Genomic DNA, 23073 nt, shown 5'->3' on the forward strand with positions numbered 1-23073 from the left:
CGCCGAATGGAGTTAGCAGTTGGTGGATCTTTGTTGAACTTCGTCCTGAAGTGTCGTTGTACTGTTATGACTGACTGATGTGAGTGCATTTCAAGCACGACATACGCTTTCTCGGCTCCTGCCGCCATTTTGTCTCACTGCGCTCTCGACCGCTCTGGCGGCAGAAACCTGAAGTGCGGCTTCAGCCTAACAAAACTTTATTAGTTTTTCTACGTATCTGTAGTGTGTCGTGACCATATGTCAATGAATGGAGCTATAGTGAATTTATGAAATCGCTTCAATCATTTGTAATAGCCCTGTATATCTTGTGAGGCTACAGTGAAAATCTCTAGCTCTTTAAATAAGTGTCTGCAGGATGTTCTTGGATGAGCTCCAGCAATTATTCTGATTACACACTTTTGTGCAATGAACACTCTTTTACTCAATGATGAATTACCCCAGAACATGATGCTATACGAAAGCAGAGAATGAAAATAGGAGTGGTAAGCTAATTTACTGAGATGTACATCGCCAAAATTTGCAATGACCCTAATAGGATAAGTAGCTGAACTCAAACGTTTCAGCAGATCCTCAATGTGCCTTTTCCAGTTCAACCCCTCATCAATGCATACACCTAGAAATTTTGAATATTCTACCTTAGCTAACGATTTCTGATCGAAGTCTATATTTATTAATGGTGTCATTCCATTTACTGTGTGGAACTGTATGTACTGCGTTTTGTCAAAGTTTAATGAGAGCCCATTTGCAGACAACCACTTAATGATTTTCTGGAAAACATTGTTTACAATTTCACCAGTTAATTATTGTCTGTCGGGTGTGATAGCTATACTTGTATCATCGGCAAAAAGTACCAGCTTTGCATCTTCGTGAATATAGAATGGCAAGTCATTAATATACATTAAGAACAGCAGAGGACCCAGGACCGAACCTTGCGGCACCCCATTCTTGATTGTTCCCCAGTATGAGAAATCACCAGTTTTTTGCACATCCATCAGCAAAAGCAACCGAAATATTGGAACAATTACACCATGACAATATAATCAGAAGGTTTTATTTAAGTTAAAGACTTAGTTCCAAGAAAATCAGATGAAAGAAAAGATGGAAGTTGGAGTTATTCCACATTAGGCAAGGCGTCCGGGGCAGCTGCAACAGGCGGCCACAGGTGTACCCGGCGTGTGAGGGAGGAGATGAAGCAGGGGCCCTGCACCAAGCCGTCCATACACGGCTCGGACGGGTCGCTGGAGCGGAACTCCTGGCCCACGATGCGGTTCACGTCGGTTAGCAGTGACACAACGTCCTTGTCGCCCGCGTGCTTTCCCAGCTGAGTACACAGCGTCTGGATGAACCACGAGCCTTTAGTGGGATGGCGGAAGGAGTACAGACCTGCGACATCACAAAATCACCGACGTAAGCGTGAGGCAGGTGCGTGTCACGCTACTTAAACATATTATTGCTATTTCAAAAGAAAGACAGAATGAAATTGACAGAGCAGTAAATTGCACATTTTACATCATTTAATGACCCACAAAATACTCAGATTTTTCCATTCTTCTTGCAGTCTTCTCCTGGCGTCTTGTTAGGACCGTAGGGCGACTTTTCCAATATTTCTTTCTAAAGCATCCCATAAATTACCTATAGGATTCGTGTCCGGACTTTGTGGAGGAGGATGACATCTTTCGGACAGTCGTACAGGAGCCACAACCGTACAAATATAGGCGGTATGTTTGGGGTCGTTGTCCTTATAAAATTTGAAACAGTTTCCAGTTCCCATATTTTCTGCGTTCTTCTTCAAATTGTTCCTTAGAATCTGCAGGTATACATCTTTATCCATTGTTACGTCAATGAAGACCAGCTCACTCACTCCCTGGGCCGACATACAACTCCAAACTATAACTGGCACCTGCCATATTTCACTGTGGATTGCACAGTTTTTCCTTGCAGCTCTTTGTTGGGCTGCCGCCGGACCGTTATTCGTCCATCGGGTCCCGACATGTTAAACTTTTGATTCATCCAAAAATATTACTTGATTCCACCTCTCCATGATCTTGTTGATGTGTTTCCTTGCCAATAGCAGCCTCTTCTTCCTACTGGCAAGACTGATATAAGGCTTCCTTCTTGCAATTCGCCCCTGGTAATTTTCTCTGTACAGTAGTCGTCTGATTTTGCTAGGACTGGCCATCTCTCCAAAGTCTTCCTCAGCCTCAATGGCAATTTGTGTAGCTGTGATTCGTGGATCTTGCTTAACCTTCAGCACTATTGCCCTCTCTTCTCTCCTCACAAATATCGTTGGACGGCCTGTCCGTGGGAGATTTTCTGTCCTGTCTTCATATTTATATCGACGGACGATCTTCCCTGTAGTAATTTTCCTCACATACAGTAACGTTGGTATTTCTTGGCACGTTGTTTCCTTTTCGACGTGGAATATTAGTAACTGTTCAAAAGTGCTGTTTTTACCTCTACGTACCATTTTGTACAAACACACTTGTGTTTCCTTTGAGCTCTCGACATCGCAGGAAGTAACGAATAACAGAGATATGCACACTGGCACTGTTGCCAACATTTGTCCCAAAACTTTTGAAGTACAGAGTTTCATAACACGCAGTAAGAAATGGGCCTTTTTCTGCTGTAAGCAAGCAAATATACGTGATTGCACTTTCCATCGCCCATAGTCAAATGTACGACTTGCCGACGTACATCTTTATTTCAGTATTAACTACCCTAAATTCTTTCATACCCAGACACACTGTGAACAATGTTTGTCCCAAAACTTATGAGAGGCACTGTACGTAACTTTTAACCCAGCGCGGCAAAGAACCCGGCTCACGCCCCGTGCCCTGACAGGAGTGCCACAGTTCTCAACCTGGCCGGCACATTTCCCACACCACCACGCTACGCTGTCTGATCGCTAGGAGGGGGAAAGGGGGGAAACAGCGAAGAAGTCAATTTGAATGGCAGTCCAGTCGCACTGCATACGACTTGCTTTTATATCTCACATTTCTCAACGACATAGTTACAAAAATTAAATTTTCAGTGTTATTTAATTATTTTTGGCGCGCTGAAGACATCAGATATTTTTTTTCTGATACGAACTGTCGGCTTACGGAAAGACTCAGACAATATCACAGATTTTCGCACTCAGGTTGCCATGTAATGGTGATTTATTTGGTGTCATAATCGAAAATACGTTTTTCATACACATGTTTTGATCCAAATATTATAGCACATTTGCAGCCCCATTATGGAGACGTGGAAACTCTGCCTCAAGAAAACAATGTAGAGGCTCTAAACGATGTTAAAATTAAGGATATTTGTCTTCAAAACCGGAATTACCTCGCAGATCAAACAGTTGCATCTGAACACCCACAGGGGCGCTTTCAACTGGAACAGCAACGGTCCAGAAAACAGCTTGAAACCAGATAAAAGACCAGTGTCCTCAAAACGTTTAGGAAACTATCCTTAAAATTCTTTCAAGGTCACAATAAATTCTTCGAACCTCGCGTTCCTTAATGCCAACGGTCTTAGGGGAGAGGTCTGTCTTTGTCAGAATGTGTCCGTTCTGCGAGACGGTTTTTTTTTAAATGCATCCCCATCAAATTAGAGAGAAGTCACCTTGCAATAGTTTACTGTAGGCAGTGTGCAGTCAAGTCCACTTAAAATCTGAAGTCTCCAATCCAGTTCGGATGTTCTAATTTTCTTTCCTGCAATCCTTTTTCCTTAATAAAATTATCAATAGGGGCTTCTAAATCGGAAAATCGCTCCAAGTGTGCCTCTTGGAACATACTTTTCAGTAAAATATGGAGCCTCCATAATTTTCATTCAGTTTCATTAAAAACAATTGCAGCTGACGGTGGAATAATGAGTGTGACTTCAGAAATTTTACTGTTCATATCTCCAACTTCTTCAAATGCTCCATGCATGCAAGTTCATCACAAAGCGCTTCTTTATGTGCAGAACAATGACTCCAGTCTGTAGACTGTTGTAAGTTTTTGTTCTTTCATTGTCTACTAAGCATTTACATTTTTGCTGCAAAGAACTGTCACACCGTTTCATAGCACATGTGCAGTACCCGTCAGTTATGGGAACTGAGAATTCTCATCCCTCTCTTCTGTCGTTCCTATTCGTTTGAAAGGCTTCTGACGATAGATCGCTAGACTTCCTTTTTTTGTGCAATCACTGGACCTGTGAACGTCCTTCATACCACGACCAAGTAGCGAAGGGTGAACAAGGCTGACACTACGATTTTGCCGAACTCAGATAATTGTGTCGACCGAAAAATGCCGTACTGCAATGCTAAGTGAAACGTGGTGCGGTTTTGGGTACCTCCGAGAAGTATGGAGCAAAGTGCGCGCGTGAAGTTTTGCAGAAAGTGCGCACCCACCCCATATAGCCCATCGTCTGATGGACAAATGAAAGAATGTCCTCGATATAAAGCCCATCATAACCCAGGCCAATGTAGGTGCGCCATCACCACGAGGCGTGTTGTGATGGATCACAGAAATCACAAGGTGCATAACATCACAGACAAACGAAAGTATGCCTTCACTATTGGACCGGTAATTCAACAGACCAATGAAAGCATGCCCACACTAGAGCCCTCAAACGGTAGATAAGGTGCCTCAAAGTGTGTACTCAGCGCAAGGCCTGTAAAACCACCGATCAATGTAAGCATGCCTTCGATACACAGCCTGTCATATGAGGGATCAATGAAAGTTGTAACGTTCTCATATTTTTTCTGCTGTTGTAAATAATTCACCTTTCCAGTGCTAGGACAAAGACGAATGAGCGAACTCCATGAGTTGCGAATAAGATCCTTGTCTCTGTGTTTAATTTTATCTGTGATTGACGTACTTCTTATTTGCGGCATAGTAGCGAGCAGTTTGTGAAGACATCGTTATTTGCGATAGATATGTATTTACCATGTTTTTTTCTTTTTCCTTTTTTCCGTCTGTTCATATCTCTTCGATGTTGTAGCGCATTTTTCGTTTGTCCTGTAATATAGAGATAAAAGTTGTTTTCTAGATGTAATATGTAACTGGAAATTATTTCTTTTTTGTAAGTAGATAAATATGTTTAGAGTTTATTGATTGTGGAAAGCTTTAATTTTTTTGTTTATCGTTTACTGTAATAAGTTTGGTAGAAAATAGTTGTGTAAAGATATACGTAATTTACTTTGATGTTGTATAAACTGCGGGCGAGAGTATTGAGAGAGAGCAATATCGATAGTCGATCGAACAAAGCGGGGGTGTGTTGCTGGGTAGCTAGAGAGGCGGACACATGTTTTACTGTGGGAGTCGTGACTTTTACGAGCTGGTGAAGATTGAGTTTAGTGGCAAGCGATGTACGTTTTTAATGACTGTTTTATGCCAGGACGTGATATGATAATAGTGAGAGTAGAAACTGGGCGAAGTAAACACTGAGACTGTGCCGTGAGAGGAAGTAACTATGATAATGCAACCGAGAATGGACGGTATTGTAGCTCTGTGACTATGAATTGAACTGCGCTTGTATTTTGACTGTGTTTTCGTACACTCAAGTACTGTGAACTTATGTATTTATGGCGGGCGCCCTTGTCCAAGTAGCAAAACATTACAATACTTCTGGTAAATCAGTAATGGTCGTTCTGAACTTAGGCGAACTGTCTATTCTGTGGGAGTACATTCCAGCCCAGGACGGTTTTTCGCGATTGCTGCACTCATAATACGAATTGATTTTCTACAGAATTCGCGGTCGGCAAGTTTTATAAACTGTGTGTGGCTTGAATAAACTTAAATTGTGTGCGCCAGAAACATTAAAACTGTGCACATACGGACATCTGTAACAACAATTACATCGACCAGCCTATGGCCTGCAAAACGCCACTGTAATCAGATTTGCAGCTTAACGAATACCACCGCCCGCCCGATTACGAGCAAAAATCATCAGCAGCAATCACACGACCGTGGGAGCAGATCTCAGCGTTTCGCCAGGAACAGCCAGCTGCCGTCGATATCGCGACCATCGTCACAACACACAAGGTAAGATTTAAAAGCAGCGCTCTCCTCTCGAAGACTCAAAATTATTGCAAACAATTTTAATTTGTAATTTCTTTTGTTTTTGGCTGACATTCGCATAACGTTTGTCTTCTTTAGAATAAAAGTGTTCTCCGCGTAGTGGAGCGTTCTATGCAGACATTGTTGACTTTGATTAGCAGTAGCCATTTCCCTTTTAATTATTTCCATTTTTTTACATTTTGAATCCGCTGCCGCTGCATGGATATTTTTTATAACTTTTGGGGGGTATGTGTCTAAATTCGCGTGCCGTAACATTTACCAGAGGTACTGTAATGTTTTGCTAATTGGACAAGGGCCCCCACCATTAATTTCTTAAACGTCGACCAATAACTGTGAAGGTCGCTTGCTACTGGTGCTAACATTCTATAGTGGGTAATTCAATGGTGGGTAGCTGTCAAACCACATGGATTGCGATTACTTTGAATGAAAGTCGTGTAAAATTGTGGTTTCGTCACTCAACTTTGGTATTCTTTTGTCTATTGATGTTAGAAGCAATTTTTTTTTTCTTTGGTCAATGTCATTAAATCTTATTTAATGTGGTTATTCTATGCTAAACTGGGATAAGTGCACGGTCAGATATTGTGTTGGGAAGTAAAATTTGGAGAAACGTCTATTTAGATACGACTTGATTTTGACTGCATTACTTAACACGGTACTTCTCGGGTATTTTGGCGATACTTAGTCACAGTGTATAATCGCAGTCGTCGCAAGTTGAATGTTTCAGAGAAAGATATCTTTTATTTTGGAATATCGGAGAAAATACCTGGAATACTTTCTTATGAAGATAAAAACATATTTATAATACTTTCTTGTTATTTATATTGTGTATGAAACTGGGGACCTAGAAATGACGGAGAGGCTTCGTCCAGCCGTATCCCTCAGTGGTTCACAACCCCACAACAGCCCACAGCAGAACATCCACCCCACCGCCCCCCCATGCCGAACGCAGGGTTATTGTGCGGTTGGACTCCCCCCCCTGGAACCTCTCATACCAGACACGTGTAACCCCAAATGTTTGCGTGGTAGAGTAATTATGGTGTAGGCGTACGCGGAGCAGTGTTTACGCAGCAATAGCCGACATAGCGTAACTGAGGCAGAATAAGGAGAATCAACTCGTATTCGCCGAGGCAGATGGAAAAACGCCTTAAAAACCATCCACAGGCCGGCCGGCACACCGGACCTCGACACTAATCCGCGGGCCGGATTCGTGGAGGGTGCGTTTTGGATGAGGTATCGAATATATTGCTTCCCCCTACTTATACCTCCCGAGGAGATCACGAATGTAAAATTAGAGAGATTCGAGCGCGCACGGAGGCTTTCCGGCAGTCGTTCTTCCCGCGAACCATACGCGACTGGAACAGAAAAGGGAGCTAATGACAGTGGCGCGTAAAGTGCCCTCCGCCACACACCGTTGGGAGGCTTGCGGAGTAGAAATGTAGATGCAGATGTAGACCGGCACGCCTTCCCGCTCGGGAAGCAGCGCGTTAGACCGCGCGGCTAGCCGGGCTGGCTGTTATTTACATTGATGGCAAGAACTTTGAAGAAATTTTAAATATGTGTTTTTAGTTTCTTTGTAATGAGAGAATTTGGTAATTGTTAGAATCTTTTTATGTCGTACACTCTTTCCGTCAATAATTAGAGTCTGATTTGTCGTAAACAGTTGTAGCTCCGTCATAATAGCTGTTTTTTCCGTCAACAGCAAAGTACGTACCGTATTTTGCTGCTGTTAAGTCGGCCATATACCACTTCGAATACTGCAGGGGCAGTTTCTGTTCGTGGACTATCGCCTGTATTTGTCACACTTACAGCACGGATGGTTCAAATGGTTCAAATGGCTCTAAGCACTATGGGACTTAACATCTGAGGTCATCAGTCCCCTAGACTTAGAACTACTTCAATCCAACTAACTTATGGACATCACACACATCCATGCCCGAGGCAGGATTCGGACCTGTGGCCGTAGCAGCAGCGCGGTTCCGGACTGAAGCGCCTAGAACCGCTCGGCCACAGCGGTCGGATAGCACGGATGGTTTGAAAATGGACACAGGTGTATGAAACTAGTCACCATCAAGAAATGAAAGGTAGATACTTCTCAACGTAATTTATGACGGAGCTGCTAGTTCGTAGAGCTCGATTTCTTGAGAACGATTTTCTTTAAAGTGAAACCCACCTCCATGATTCACAGTAAGGTTTTGAATTCTGAAGTGTGTGCATTGCACCTTACGCCAGACGAAGACACAGATTGTTTCTGAAAAAGCATATTTGGGGTAGATTACTTGTCTTTAGCTGTTTCATCTGCTGAGTTGTATTTGCTTTCGAGAACGTCAGTACTCTGGACACAAAACCAGCATGCTGAGCAAGAGGTAAGTCACTTTTATTTAAGAGCAGATCTCACGTTGCATTCTTGAGCTAACAGTGGGTAGTCGGGATTCTCAGATGTCGTGCTAGCGAGCAGAGTAAGTTTCAGTGAACAGTATTGGTAATTTCATACAAGTATTTTCTTCTAAGGATAGCAGTAATTTGTTTTTGTGTATATTCCAAGTCAAACATTGCACTTCATCTCACACAACGTTCATAATGCGCTGAAGTACTGAGTTTTAGTTATATAGTTTTCATTGAGCCCACAATGAGTTTCGTTGGTCATTTAGTTAGATTCATTTTTTTACTCTAAATTTTGCATTTCATGTAGATTAATGGTTTATTTCACGAAACTGTTGACATGCGCAACACGGGGCCATCCACCAGTCAGTTTCGCTCAGCAACTGAATAGGTTACCTACAGTACACGTTACGTGAGGAGACAGTTACTGAAATCAATATAATCAGTCTTTTCACATACTTCTCGATCATCAGGGAGTTCGATGAAATTTTATGTTAACGGTCGCACATGTCCCCAGTGAACACTGATGAAGTTTAACGTTCTTCCAAACAATATTGGCCAGGTACAGTCATTTGTTTGACTTGACGTGCGAGTTTGTGGAGAGCAAAACAAATTTTCAAAAAGCAAACTGAATGTGATCTATTTTTGCAGTTTTTACGTAAATCAAACTTGAACTGATTTAGTAGAAATTTGGAAAACGGTACGGGGACGATACTTCATATAGGAAAACCTAATGATGCTAAGTTGTTGTATCCAAAATTTCAACAAGACGTAAGAAGTCAAAGTTAAAACTTTATTCTCTAACTGATTTCCCGGATACTTTGCCTCGATTTGTGTAACATTGTTAGTTCATATTGGAAATTACACCCGCTGTTCTGCGGTGGATTAAAACATATTGTTACAAATGGGCCTGGTCGAATATACCCTATTTTTACAGTTTCACAAAAATTGACATGTTTTCGACGAATTTGTGGATTATTGAAATAGTAGGGGAATTAAATTTTGTACTCTACATCCTTGTGCTACCGAGCACGTATTCAGCGTAGTTTGTTCTAAGATATATAAGAATCCGAAATTTATATTTTTTCTTGCCGTAATTTCACAACCAACTTTGGTCCAAATTATATGGCATTGTTAGACCGCGTTGGATAATCAAACACAGTCTGTTTTGCGATTCACATCATACTATTTCTAATGAGCCCAATTTGGAGAGTTTTATAGAAAACTGTTTTTTGCAAAATCAGATCGAAAATACTACAGCTTTAAAATTTTTACACAATCTTCGACTTTACGCTCAACGTATTCAGTACTGGAAAGTGATGCTTAAATGAAACTTTGTATTTGCGAACCTTGTGTTGTTAGATTGCTACTACCCAAGTTTTACGTTCGTCGTACCTGTAGTGCCTGAGACAGGCCTACAAGGAGCCAAACATTGAAAGTTTTTCGGGTGTCAATATTTTAGCCCTTTTGCCTAACATTTTCTGCCTGAATACCGCTCGTAAAATTATTTCTGCTCTAGATATAACAGCTCAAAGACGCCACAAATTCACGCACGCTCTGGACGAGGATAGCCATAGAGTCAAACAAGAGACTATATATCTCTTCCAGTAAAAAATATACCGTCAGAGAACAGAGAAGGTTGCTTTCATTTCGAAGCCATGGAGAACTGATCATACGAAGGCTAAGGATACGAGACCAATCAATTTGGCTTCCTTTATTTTAAAGAGATTAGAAGTACAGGTTAATGTGTATGTTAGGAAAAGAGATTTAAGTTAGGTCCCTCTACATGGAAACCAAAGTGCGTCTGAACCACGCAAATCGTACGAAGGCAGAAAAAGGCAGGAAAAGTTGCACACTTTGAGGCATTGCTCTCTCCATCTTCCTGCATATTGAGGGAGCTTTTAGCAATGTTATCTTCGAATCAAGCTGCATAAGAGCATGGTACTGAGACTACCATATGCCGGTGGATTAAGACCATACTGAGTAGAAGAAAGGTATAAGCCTCCATGATGAATGAGAAAATGGTGATCATCACTATCATAGGGTGTCCACGACAAGTGTTTTCTTCCCACTCCTGTGGAACGTAGCAGAAAATGAACTGATTGGAAAGTCACATATCGGAGGATATTTTACCAAGGATACACAGACGATTTACTCATAGTAATACTTGGCTAATTTGTTAATATTGTTCGAAGAGTGGCATAAGGCGCACTGAATATTGTGCAAAACAGGGGTGGAAAACAGGATCTAAAGGTCAGTCCCAAGAAAACTGTCGTAGTACCATTTACGAGACAGCATTCCAGTTCACGTAATGGAACCTCAAGCTTCTCGACGAAACTTTACAAGCAAAGAGGGTAGTGAAGTATCTACGGGCAACCATGGATGCGAAACTGTGATGGATCCCTCACCTCAAGAATATATGTTCCAAGGCAAAAGGTACTCGTATGGGAATTAGAAGGGCCTGTGGTAAAAACTGGTGTCCAAACTCAGGGAGTTTGTACTGAATATATACCACTGTAGTCGGACCCAGGCTAACATATGGGGTTACAGAATGGTGGAATGAAGTGAACAGAGGGTGGGTGCTAAGGAGATTGGCTTGCTTATCCATAACAGGAGGAATTAGCAGCACGCCCACTGCTTGATTGGAGGCCAAGCCGGACATGCGCATTACACCTTTGGGTTACAATGGAGGCAGCGGTGGGGACATAAATGTTAAAAAAAAGTCTAAGTAACTAGATACCCTCAAGATATCCACAATCTACAGAAATATAATGACTATGATAAATATAGGAATGGTTAGGGAAGTAGCAGCTGATCATGCAACACCTACATTTTTATCTACATAAATACACACCACTTCAATTTAATGCACGTGGCGGAGGGTACACCGTAACACTACTAGTCATGAACTTTCCTCTTCCACTCGCAAATGGAGAGAGGGGAAACAACTGTGTATATGGCTCCGTACGAGCCCTAATTGCTAGTATCTTATCTTCGTGGTCCTTACGCGCAGTGTATGTTCGCTGCAGTAGAATCGTTCTGCAGTCAACTTCAAAGGCTGGTTCTGTAAATTTTCTTAGTAGTGTTCCTCGAAAAGAATGTCACCTTCCCTCCAGGGATTGCCATTTGAGTTTCTGAAGCTTGTCCGTGACACTTTAATGTTATTCGAACCTGTTGTTGTTGTTGTGGTCTACAGTCCAGAGACTGGTTTGATCCAGCTCTCCATGCTACTCTATCCTGTGCAAGGTTCTTCATCTCCTACTACCTACTGCAACCTACATCCTTCTGAACCTGTTTAGTGTATTCATCTCTTGGCCTCTCTCTACGATTTTTACCCTCCACGCTGCCCTCCAATACTAACTTGGTGATCACTTGATGCCTCAGAATATGCCCTACCAGCCGATCCCTTCTTCCAGTCAAGTTGTGCCACAAACTTCTCTCCAGTTCTATTCAGTACCTCCTCATTAGTTATGTGATCTACCCATCTAATCTTCAGCATTCTTCTGTAGCACCACATTTCAAAAGCTTCTATTCTCTTCTTGTCCAAACTATTTATCGTCCACGTTTCACTTCCATACATTGCTACACTCCATACAAATACTTTCAGAAACGACTTCCTGCCACTTAAATCTATACTCGATGTTAGGAAATATGTCTTCTTCAGAAACGCTTTCCTTGCCATTGCCAGTCTACATTTTATATCCTCCATACTTCGACCATCATCAGTTATTTGGCTCCCCAAATAGCAAAACTCCTTTACTACTTTAAGTGTCTCATTTCCTACTCTAATTCCCTCAGCATCATCCCACTTAATTCGACTGCATTCCATTATCCTCGTTTTGCTTTTGTTGATGTTCATCTTATATCCTCCTTTCAAGACACTGTCCACTCCGATCAACTGCTCTTCCAAGTCCTTTGCTGTCTCTGACAGAATTACAATGACGTCAGCGAACTTCGAAGTTTTTATTTCTTCTCCATGGATTTTAATTCCTACACCGAATTTTTCTTTTGTTTCCTTTACTGCTTGCTCAATATACAGATTGAATAACATCGGGGAGAGGCTACAACTCTGCCTCACTCCTTCCCCAACCACTGCTTCCCTTTCATGCCCCTCGACTCTTATAACTGCCATCTGGTTTCTGTGGAAATTTCCTACCACAATCCTCACATGCACGTTCCATTTCACATCACTTTGAAACATTACGCGTAGATATTTAAACGATGTTACAGTGTCGAGCAGCACTCTATTAATGCCTTATCCGAATATTTGTTTCCTACTCATTCGCAAAACTTACGATTTTTTCTACATTTAGATCGAGCTGCCATTCATCATGTCAACCATAAATTTGGTCTAAGCCATCTTGAATCCTCCCACAGTCATTTGACTTCGTTGGCTTACTGAAGACGACAGCATCATTAGCAAACAGCCGCACATTATTGCCCACCCCGTCCACCAAATCATAGAGAATAATATCGATCCAACCACGCTTCCCTGGCGCTACGGTCGCAGGTTCGAATCCTGCCTCGGGCATGGATGTTTGTGATGTCCTTAGGTTAATTAGGTTTAAGTAGTTCTAAGTGCTAGGGGACTCATGACCTCAGCAGTTAAGTCTCATAGTGCTCAGAGCCATTTGAGCCAATTTGAACACTTCCCTGGGGCACTCCTGACGATACCCTAATGTCTGTTGAACACTCGCCGTCGAAGACAACATACTGAGCTCGATTACTTAAGAAGCCTTCGAGTCACTCATGTAACTGTGAACTTATTCCATATGCTCGTACCTTCGTTAACAGCTCCAATGGGGCACCGCGGCATCCCTAACTCGCGGTACAGGGCAACCTGAGTTTCGCACTAGAGGCGCTTTCTAAAACCATGCTGATTTGCGGTTATAAGATTTATTATATTCGAACTGAGAATCTGTTCAAGAATTCTGCAGCAAATCGATGTTAGGGGTATTGCTCTTTAATTTGGCGGGTCCGTGGTTTTGCCCTTTTTGTATAGAGGAGTCACTTGCGCTTTTCTCCGATCATCTGGGACTCTGCGCTGGCCGGCCTGGGTGGTCGAGCGGTTCTAGACGCTGTAGTCTGGAACCGCGCGACCGCTACGGTCGCAGGTTCGAATCCTGCCTGGGGCATGGGTGTGTGTGATGTCCTTAGGTTAGTTAGGTTTAAGTAGTTCTAAGTTCTAGGGGACTGATGGCCTCAGAAGTTAAGTCCCATAGTGCTCAGAGCCAATTGAACCATTTGAGGAGAACTAGCGTAGATGCTTAAAGGCTCGTAGCATCTTCAGCCAGTCAAGCATCTATGAAATCTCTATCATCCCTTGCAATGATATCAAAGATCATAGTAGAATGCCAAGATGCCCTTGTGAGACCAGGTGAAAACACCAGAATAAAACTGCTGTGGATCCCTGGTCACTCAGGAACAACTGGCAACGGACAAGCTGATAAGCTGGCCAAGACAGGTGTGACGATACATTTATTGCACCAGAACCTACCCTAACCATACTAACGCAACGGTAAAATCAAAACTATGTAGCTGGATCAGGAGGCAACATGTAGAATATTGATGATCCAAAAGCAAAAACTTGGCAAGTTAATGAAGCCAAAGGCAAGTTTCACGAGAAGTTCTGTAATCCCGGACTTGGACAACGTATAAGTAATGACTGGCCATGAGAACTTTGAGAAACACCAAGATACTATTACTATGGAGAAAGAAGCCCCTAAGTGTAAACATTGTGATGAGAGGGATGAAATCGCGACACACCTGAGCTTGTAATGAGAAGCGTTAGACGTCCAAAGACACAGGATATTCGTGTCATTAAGTCTTGAAGAAATAGTGTCCAATAAGGAACTACTAAAGGGTTTCCTACTACATATTTAGGCTACTGGTTAGCGTTGCTGGTATCACAGGTGGGCAACAATAGGCTTGACCACTGTTGTTTTTGTCTCCCTGTGCAAATCAAATCAATCACCAAACGCACTCAGTACAAGGACTGATCACTGCGAGGTTCATAGTATCACAGAAGAATGAAAGTATTACTTTGTTGTGAGGGCGGTCATACGACAAACGAAAGTGTGCCCTCACTATGAGAAACAGCCACTCCCACTGGAGGTTGGAGTCCTCCCTCGGGCACGGGCGTGTGTGTTGTTCTTAGAATTGGTTAGTTTAAGTTAGTTTAAATAGTGTGTAAGTCTAGGGACCGATGACCTCTGTAGTTTGTTCCCTTAAGAACGCATACACACACTCACACTGTGAGAAGTGTCATTAATGGACTGATGTCAGTGTCCTCTTGCTGCGAGTTCTGTATTTTGGCATACCAATGAAAGTGTGTCCTCACTATGTGCCAAGAAAAGAGTGCCCCCATTACAAGACACATTTAACTGTGGATTCATCACAGTGTGGCATTGTGTTGAGCGTACTGTAAGACCTTCAGTACACACACCATCAGATTATTTGACTTGTCGCACTTACGAAGTAGGTGAATATCAGCAATATGTCTCGTGGTCTTATCGTGGAGTGTTTATCTTCTGCCATTAGATCAGACGATAGAAATGCCTCTTGCATGCTTAGAGTAGCAGATTGACGGTGACCAACTTTAAAAAGAACTTGCTTAATTTTCACCCACATTTATTAAAATAATAAAAAGCTTAAAAATTACTTAACTTGGTTCTGGATGCTATTTACAATTGACAGTCTGAAGTTCCTTTGGTATTGGTACGTTAATCTTATTCTCACATATATCTCTGATACTTGACAAAAGTGTCTATACATTTATCTTCATGGCGATGTACAGGAATATGGTAATTTTATTGGGCCCAGACTGAAACTTGACTATAGACTGGTACAGACAAATGTAGAACTTGTACAGACTGACTAATCGGAGGTCTGTACACTCATTATAATACCACGCGTGTTCATGAATCATTGCGCGAGTGTGATCCACGAGGCGAAAAGGTGCTATGTTAGCAGCAATCTCATTGGCTGCGTTACATATTAATACGCGGATTGGCGGAAGCAGAATTTGGTCTGTCTCTATGGCAGCGCCATCTCGTAGTGCGGAAACCGACGAGCGCTGCGCCTTCGCTGTTGTGCTTAGCGGGGCGTGCTCTAGTGGGAAAGATGTGTACACGCTGACTACGCGGAACTATGTACACAACAGCCATCACTATGAAACGCATAATATCACAGATCACAAAAGCGTTCCCTCGCAGCAATGGCCATCATCTGACAGTCCAATGAATGTGTTCCTCACTATAAAGCCTGTCATATGATGGAACAATAAAAGTGTCCATCGCTAAGAGGCCTGTCAAATGATGGACCAATGAAATCAAACCCATTCTACAAATCGTAACTTTTTTTAAGTTGTTCATTGTTAACTATAAAGAGTTACAAAAAATAACCTGGTCAATCAAAGTTTCAATTACTTCCTTCTTTTATTGCTTCATTGTCTTATTCCGTTTGGAGTGATGTAATATGCGAATACACCTCCACTGAAATGATCAGTCCCGGTCATGTTTCTGTTAATGCTCCTACCGGTTCTAGACTAACAACTGATAATAACATGAAGTTAAAGAACTATATTGCGGCATATCATACAATTGTGTAAAGAAATAGGTATAACCGAATATCAATAATAATAGTATCTCTACTACTCATTTCATAATATAAGAAAGCATCTTTCATTGTTGTGCATAGCTGGAATTTGCTTTTGAGATTAGAGAAATAATAACATATACTCGCTCTTCTAACGTAACACTAACTCTACATTTTATGAGAAAAGTCATCATCAGTATTATCAGACATTAACTACTACATTAACAGGTATTTCTCATCTGCGTCTCAGGCGGTTCTTCTTCATGCTTATGTACGTTCCGCCGTCCTCCACACCGTCCAGGATTAGAAATCTCTTCACCCTTCAACTCACCTTCCACACACCTTTCTAAGGCTCTTTTCATTCTTTTAATTACACTCAGTAGTTGTCTTGCTCTCCCACTACCCTCAGCATCTACTTATTTCTCACCATACCCATCTTATTGCTTCCATCAGTCAAATACGTAAAGTATTAGTAAGATCCCGCGATCACTTTTTGTACTTTTTGTCAAAACGTTCCATCAGGATAGAAATTTTAGTTTCCGTAATAACTAGTTTCGGCTACTACCATTATTGGACTCCATTAAAACGTGAAATGACAATTGAACATTAGAAACAAACTAAACGTTGTTGTTACGGTCTTCAGTCTAAAGACTGGTTTGTACAATTCTCCAAGCTATTCTATTCCGTGCAAGCCCCTTCATCTCCAATTAACTATTACAACTTACATCCTTTTGAACCTGCTTACTGTAATCATCTCTTGGTCTCCCTTTACAGATTTTAGCCCCCACACTTCCTTTCAGTATTAAATTGATGACTCCTTGATGGTTCAAAATGCGCCTTATCAACCGATTCCTTTCTTTAGTCAAGTTACGCCACAAATATCTTTTCTCTCCAATTCTATGCAGTACCTTCTCATTGGTTACACGACCTACCCATTTAATCTTCGTCTTTCTTTTATAGCACCACATTTCAAAAGCTCTTCTCTTATTGCCTGAGCTGCTCATCGTCTACGTTTCACTTCCATACAAGGGCAAGCTTCAGACTAGTACCTTCAGAAAAGAATTCCTGACACTTAAAGCTATATTGGATGCAAACATACTTCTCTCCTCCAGAACCGATTTTTTTGGCAATGCCAGTCTATATTTTACACTGATGAGCTAAAGTATTATGACCACCCGCTTAACAGCTTGTTTGTCCATCTTTGTAATGAAATACACCATTGATTCTGCGTATCAGAGATCAGACAGTTTGTTGATAGGATTATGGAGATATGTGGCATTAGATGTCGACGCGAAGGTCATGTAATTCGAATAAATTACGAGCCTGTTATCTGAGTACGCGGCGATGGCACCCGATGCGGACCCAAATGGATTCCATAGGATTTACATCAGGCGAATTTGATCGGCGAAATTTCAACGTGAGTTCAGTCTTAAACTCCTCAAACCACTGAGGACAATTATATTAATGAAAGATGACACCGCCGTTGGGGAAGATATAAAGGGATGCGGGTGGTCCGCAGCTATCAGCGGGTCTTCAGTTACTACCACAGGTCCTATGCAAGCGCAGAAGAATGTCTCCCGTAGCATAATATTGATCCCACCAGCCTGCGTCCGTGGCGCGCTGGACGTTTCGAGCGCCGTTCATCTCGATGACGGCGTCTGTGGGGGCGGCCATCGACCTAGTGTAGCAAAAATGTGATTCACCAGAAGAGTCGACACGTTTACATTGATCGACGGTCGAGCCCCGATGTTTGCGCGCCCACTGCAATCGTAATATGAACACGCAGGGGTGGTCAGTTGTTCGATGGAGCCGTTTGTAGCAGCTCCAAAGGCTGATAGGGTTTTCTTCATTTTCCAACCACCTCTCTACAAAATAGTCGAAAAAATCAGAAAGCCTAGGAACATCCGCTGCCTTTGAATGTATCTCCAGCCTGCCATCACATACATCTTCAGGCCGTAGAAACGGCAGTGCAGCACACGTGCGAACTTGTTGTCTCACTTCCTCATTTTCTTTATATTCTCGAGTGAGTCCAAGATCCTGTACTTTCCTCCAGAAAGACTTTCTCATGTAGAAATAGCGTCCATGCACTGAGGAAGTTGGTAACGTATGTATAATTGCAGAAATCGCTCCTGACTCAAAATCTACAGTCACACCTGCAGGGTTCCATTCTGGAATATTTTCCAGCACATTTCTGAAAAGTCGGATGTATGTCTCTCTCCTTTTATTTGGTAAAGATGCAAATGCAACTGGTTCGATATTAGTCTCATTTTTATTACTTCCAAAATCTGCATGAACTGTATACAGGGTGTTGCAAAAAGGTACGGCCAAACTTTCAGGAAACATTCCTCACACACAAAGAAAGAAAATATGTTATGTGGACATGTGTCCAGAAACGCTTACTTTGCATGTTAGAGCTCATTTTATTACTTCTCTTCCAATCACATTAATCATGGAATGGAAACACACAGCAACAGAAGGTACCAGCGTGACTTCAAACACTTTGTTACAGGAAATGTTTAAAATGTCCTCCGTTAGCGAGGATACATGCATCCACCCTCCATCGCATGGAATCCCTGATGCGCTGATGCAGCCCTGGAGAATGGCGTATTGTATCACAGCCGTCCACAATATGAGCATGAAGAGTCTCTACATTTGGTAACGGGGTTGCGTAGACAAGAGCTTTCAAATGCCCCCATAAATGAAAGTCAAGAGGGTTGAGGTCAGGAGAGCGTGGAGGCTATGCAATTGGTCCGCCTCTACCAATCCATCGGTCACCGAATATGTTGTTGAGAAGCGTACGAACACTTCGACTGAAATGTGCAGGAGCTCCATCGTCCTTGAACCACTTGTGACGTACTTGTAAAGACACATGTTCTAGCAGCACAGGTACAGTATCCCGTATGAAATCATGATAACGTGCTCCATTGAGTGTAAGTGGAAGAACATGTGGCCCAATCAAGACATCACCAACAATGCCTGCCCAAACGTTCACAGAAAATCTGTGTTGATGACGTGATTGCACAATTGCGTGCGGATTCTCGCCAGCCCACACAAGTTGATTGTGAAAATTTACTATTTGATCACGTTGGAATGAAGCCTCACCCGCAAAGAGAACATTTGCACTGAAATGAGGATTGACACATTGTTGGATGAACCATTCGCAGAAGTGTACCCGTGGAGGCCAATCAGCTGCTGATAGTGCCTGCACACGCTGTACATGCTACGGAAACAACTGGTTCTCCCGTAGCACTCTCCATACAGTGACGTGATCAACGTTACCTTGTACAGCAGCAACTTCTCTGACGCTGACATTAGGGTTATCGTCGACTGCACGAAGAATTGCCTCGTCCATTGGAGGTGTCCTCTTCCCCAGTAGCGAGTCATAGGCTGGAATGTTCCGTGCTCCCTAAGACGCCGATCAATTGCTTCGAACGTCTTCCTGTCGGGACACCTTTGTTATGGAAATCTGTCTCGATACAAACGTAAAGCGCCACGGCTATTGCCCCGTGCTAATCCATACATCAAATGGGCGTCTGCCAACTCCGCATTTGTAAACATTACACTGACTGCAAAACCACGATCGTGATGAACACTAACCTGTTGATGCTACGTACTGATGTGCTTGATGCTAGTACTGTAGAGCAATGAGTCGCATGTCAACACAAGCACCGAAGTCAACATTACCTTCCCTCAATTGGGCCAACTGGCGGTGAATCGAGGAAGTACAGTACATACTGACGAAATTAAAATGAGCTCTAACATGGAAATTAAGCGTTTTCGAACACATGTCCACATAACATCTTTTCTTTATTTGTGTGTGAGGAATGTTTCCTGAAAGTTTGGCGATACGTTTTTGTAACACCCTGTATATCTGTGAAAACTGTTTGCTACAGCACTTGAACGTGCCATCCATAAAAAAAGTCTCGTTTACTTCTTAGAGCCTCTCTCCCTGCTCTTCCACAAGAAACTATTATCCTGTCTCCTGATTTATCGTCGCTTAACAGGACACTGCTGTCATCATCCATAGTTAATAGCTCTGCTTTAAGTTCAGTCTCTTCTCTTGTCTCTGGATCCCTCTCACTTCCCTGTGACTTTGCCCGCCCTCTTCGTTGTTCGCTGCTCTGGCATTTCTGTCACAAAGTCGTACCCTCGATTATGCAAGCTACCTAACTCCTCTGAATAGATTTTAGAAATAAACGTATTTTCCTCTCGTGCCCTCTTTTTGCCTGGTTCAGAGTCCTCTGTACTTCCAACCTTGCGTCATCCAGAGCTCCATATTGATGCTGGTGCGAAAAGAGCACTGTAGAATTCTTGGATTTAAGCTTTCCGCGGCTATGCTTCCGTGTAAGAATAACCTTGATAGCGGCGACTAGGCTTACCACGAATTGTCGTTGAAACTTCCATATCACAACTATTGAGATGGTAAGATCCAATGGCACGATGTGAAGTCTACGAAAACTAGAGCGAAACTAATAGGCAGATGGGACTGTGCGGGCGGAGTTCGGCCGCGCCCAGGGAACAGGTAGAGCAAGGTGATTGGGACGGTCCGGATGCAGCTAGGGCGGGACACAATGGACGCAGGTACGAGGCAGAGGGTTGGCAGATTTCTAGTGGGGCTTGAAAACTTTTAACAAATTTACGAGTATATGCGTTGTTCAAACTCGTGCCTGTGGTAAAGAGACTGCAACAATAATAGATAAACTGTGATTTTTAGTTGAATGTGCCAGCCAAGTCCTATAAACATTCTCACGCTGTGGCTGATATTTCTTTTTAAGTTTTTTGTCATTATTTTGATGACTCAACTGTTAGATTTCCAAGACATTCAAAGGTCACTGACAGATGTCAGAAAAGACAATATTACTACTACTTTCATTGGATTCTTCTTCATTTGCTCTTTCTTCAACTAATACACTATCTTCTTTTGCATAGCAATTATGTGGAAGATTTTCTACGTTTTCTTTAAGTCCTTCAGTTTGATCAAGAACCACCTCCCTAATAGGTTCTTAATTTTTGTTAGTCTTTTCAATTTTTTGATCATCTGCAAATGCATTCTTGAACTATAATATTTTTGCGCCTTCTTTCCTGTCCTTTGGGTCGAGTGCTTCTCTGACGTAAGTTTAACAAATTTCAGCATTGAACCAGCCAACAAATAGACCTTCAAAAACCTGACGACAAATTACTTGTCCATTTATTTATTTACTTATTTTGTGCTCCGCTTGGGCAACGTCACTGTGTATATGTTCCGAACCAAATTTCTGCATAAATGAACAGATTTTTTTTTTTTTTTTACCTTTTAACCAGTAACGGTGGGGAATTCATACATTCGGTCTGCTACGGAGCTCCATGTTCAACAGTGCGACAATTAGGTAAGTTTCTTTCTTTCTCTGTGAGGTTTGTAATGTTTTAACTCCGAAACAATTAACTGAAGTACGTAATCGTTTTCTGTTTCGTGTTTTCTGTTTCATGGCGCCAGGTGGGGACAGTGGAGAGCAGCGTCGTATACCGTACTTCGTTCGTAACTGGCCTGAGAGCGACGATCGCTGAAAATCTACCAGCCGACAGCGAGCCCACAAATGTAGATGCGCCAGAATTCGCCTGGGTCGCTGTCCCTTAACTAGTGTACATATTTTAAAAAGGAAAACGTTTCATTGTAACTGTATATACGTCCATCTGCCGACCCATTCACAGCATCGAACATGTTATCGTTGACTGCGGCAGAAACTTTTGTCATGTACTGTGTGTGATTCAATGAGAAGAACACAATGAAGTCGAGTCACAACATTTTTTTTTTTTAATTGTGTGGCGAAGGAAAACTGCTCTGTTGAATTTTAAACTTTTGTTAGTAAAAGCATCACAAAAGTATTAATGAACCTCTGAAGCAGTGATCTTGCGTAAACTAAAATGTGCCTCGAATGATTTTAACGAGTTAAAAGTAATTTCAAGTTATGAAGTCACATCCTTTCAATTTTACAAAGATACTAACAAACAAGACCATGAATAATGAAACTTTTATAATTAAAAATTTCATTAATAATAACTCGGTTTAGAAACATAAGCTGTGGAACATCATTGGAGCAAAGAGCTCAGACAGTCGATATACGGATTCACAGGTACAGTAAACTATGACGGAAAGAATTTTCTGCAACAGGTAGATGCCTCCTCCCATTAGATTAATTCCGCGCGAGCCCAGATAGAACCTTTTAACAAACAATTACGTCGCCTATATTTCTAAGTGACGTTTGCAGGAAAAAATACCTCTGAATAGTAACCACCTTGAACCACAGCAGTGAATACGCGGAGAAAGAGCACACCCAACTTCACTACATTCTGGCAACCGAGAAGGGCGTACAGCTACTTAAATACGCATTATACGAGGGCTATCCACAAAGTACATTAGGTTTTGTAATTAAAAATAAATAAAATATTGGAAATTTTTTTATTATATACAGATGAAAGCCACACTTAAATACTACTTTTCTACATAGTTGCCATTTAAATTAAGGCACTTATAGTATCGATGGACGAGCTTGGAAATTCCTTCGTCGTAAAATTCGGCCGCCTGCGCCTTCAACCACGTGGTTACCTCTTCTTGAAGCTGTGCGGCGTCATCAAAACGCTGCATAGCCAACCACTTCTTCATTTCTGGGAATAAGTGGAAGTCGCTCAGTGCCAGGTCGGGACTGTTCGGCGGATGAGGAAACAACTCCCACTTAAAAGATTCGAGAACTTCACAAGTGGCATTTGCCGTGTGGGCCCAGGCGTTGTCGTGAATCAGCAACATCTTTGAGCCCAGCTTTCCCCTGCGCTTGTTTTGTATTGCTCTTCTGAGGTTGTGCAGAGTTTGGCAATACCTTTGAGAGTTTATTGTAGTGCCTCTTTCGAGGAAATCCACCAAATCACACCTTTTCTGTACCAAAAGACAGTCGCCATCACCTTCCTTGCCGACATTGTCTGCATGCATTTCTTGGGTTTTTGGGGGGAATTTGCGTGCCCCCACCGCATTGACTGCAATTTTGTCTCGCAGTTCACATGCTTAACCCATGTTTCG

General features: G+C 42.2%; 1 protein-coding gene across 1 annotated transcript in view; it reads right to left on the reverse strand.

Moving 5' to 3' along the window:
- Window positions 1-1034: 1034 nt before the first annotated feature.
- Window positions 1035-23073, reverse strand: part of LOC124801512 (caspase-1-like) — a 114910-nt gene continuing 92871 nt past the window's right edge. The window contains exon 5 of the mRNA XM_047263079.1: window positions 1035-1383. Coding sequence (XP_047119035.1) covers window positions 1112-1383 — 272 coding nt within the window. The 3' untranslated portion in view covers window positions 1035-1111. The remainder of the gene's footprint in view (window positions 1384-23073) is intronic.

The sequence above is a fragment of the Schistocerca piceifrons genome, chromosome 1, assembly GCF_021461385.2.
Source record: "Schistocerca piceifrons isolate TAMUIC-IGC-003096 chromosome 1, iqSchPice1.1, whole genome shotgun sequence".
Taxonomy (NCBI): domain Eukaryota; kingdom Metazoa; phylum Arthropoda; class Insecta; order Orthoptera; family Acrididae; genus Schistocerca; species Schistocerca piceifrons.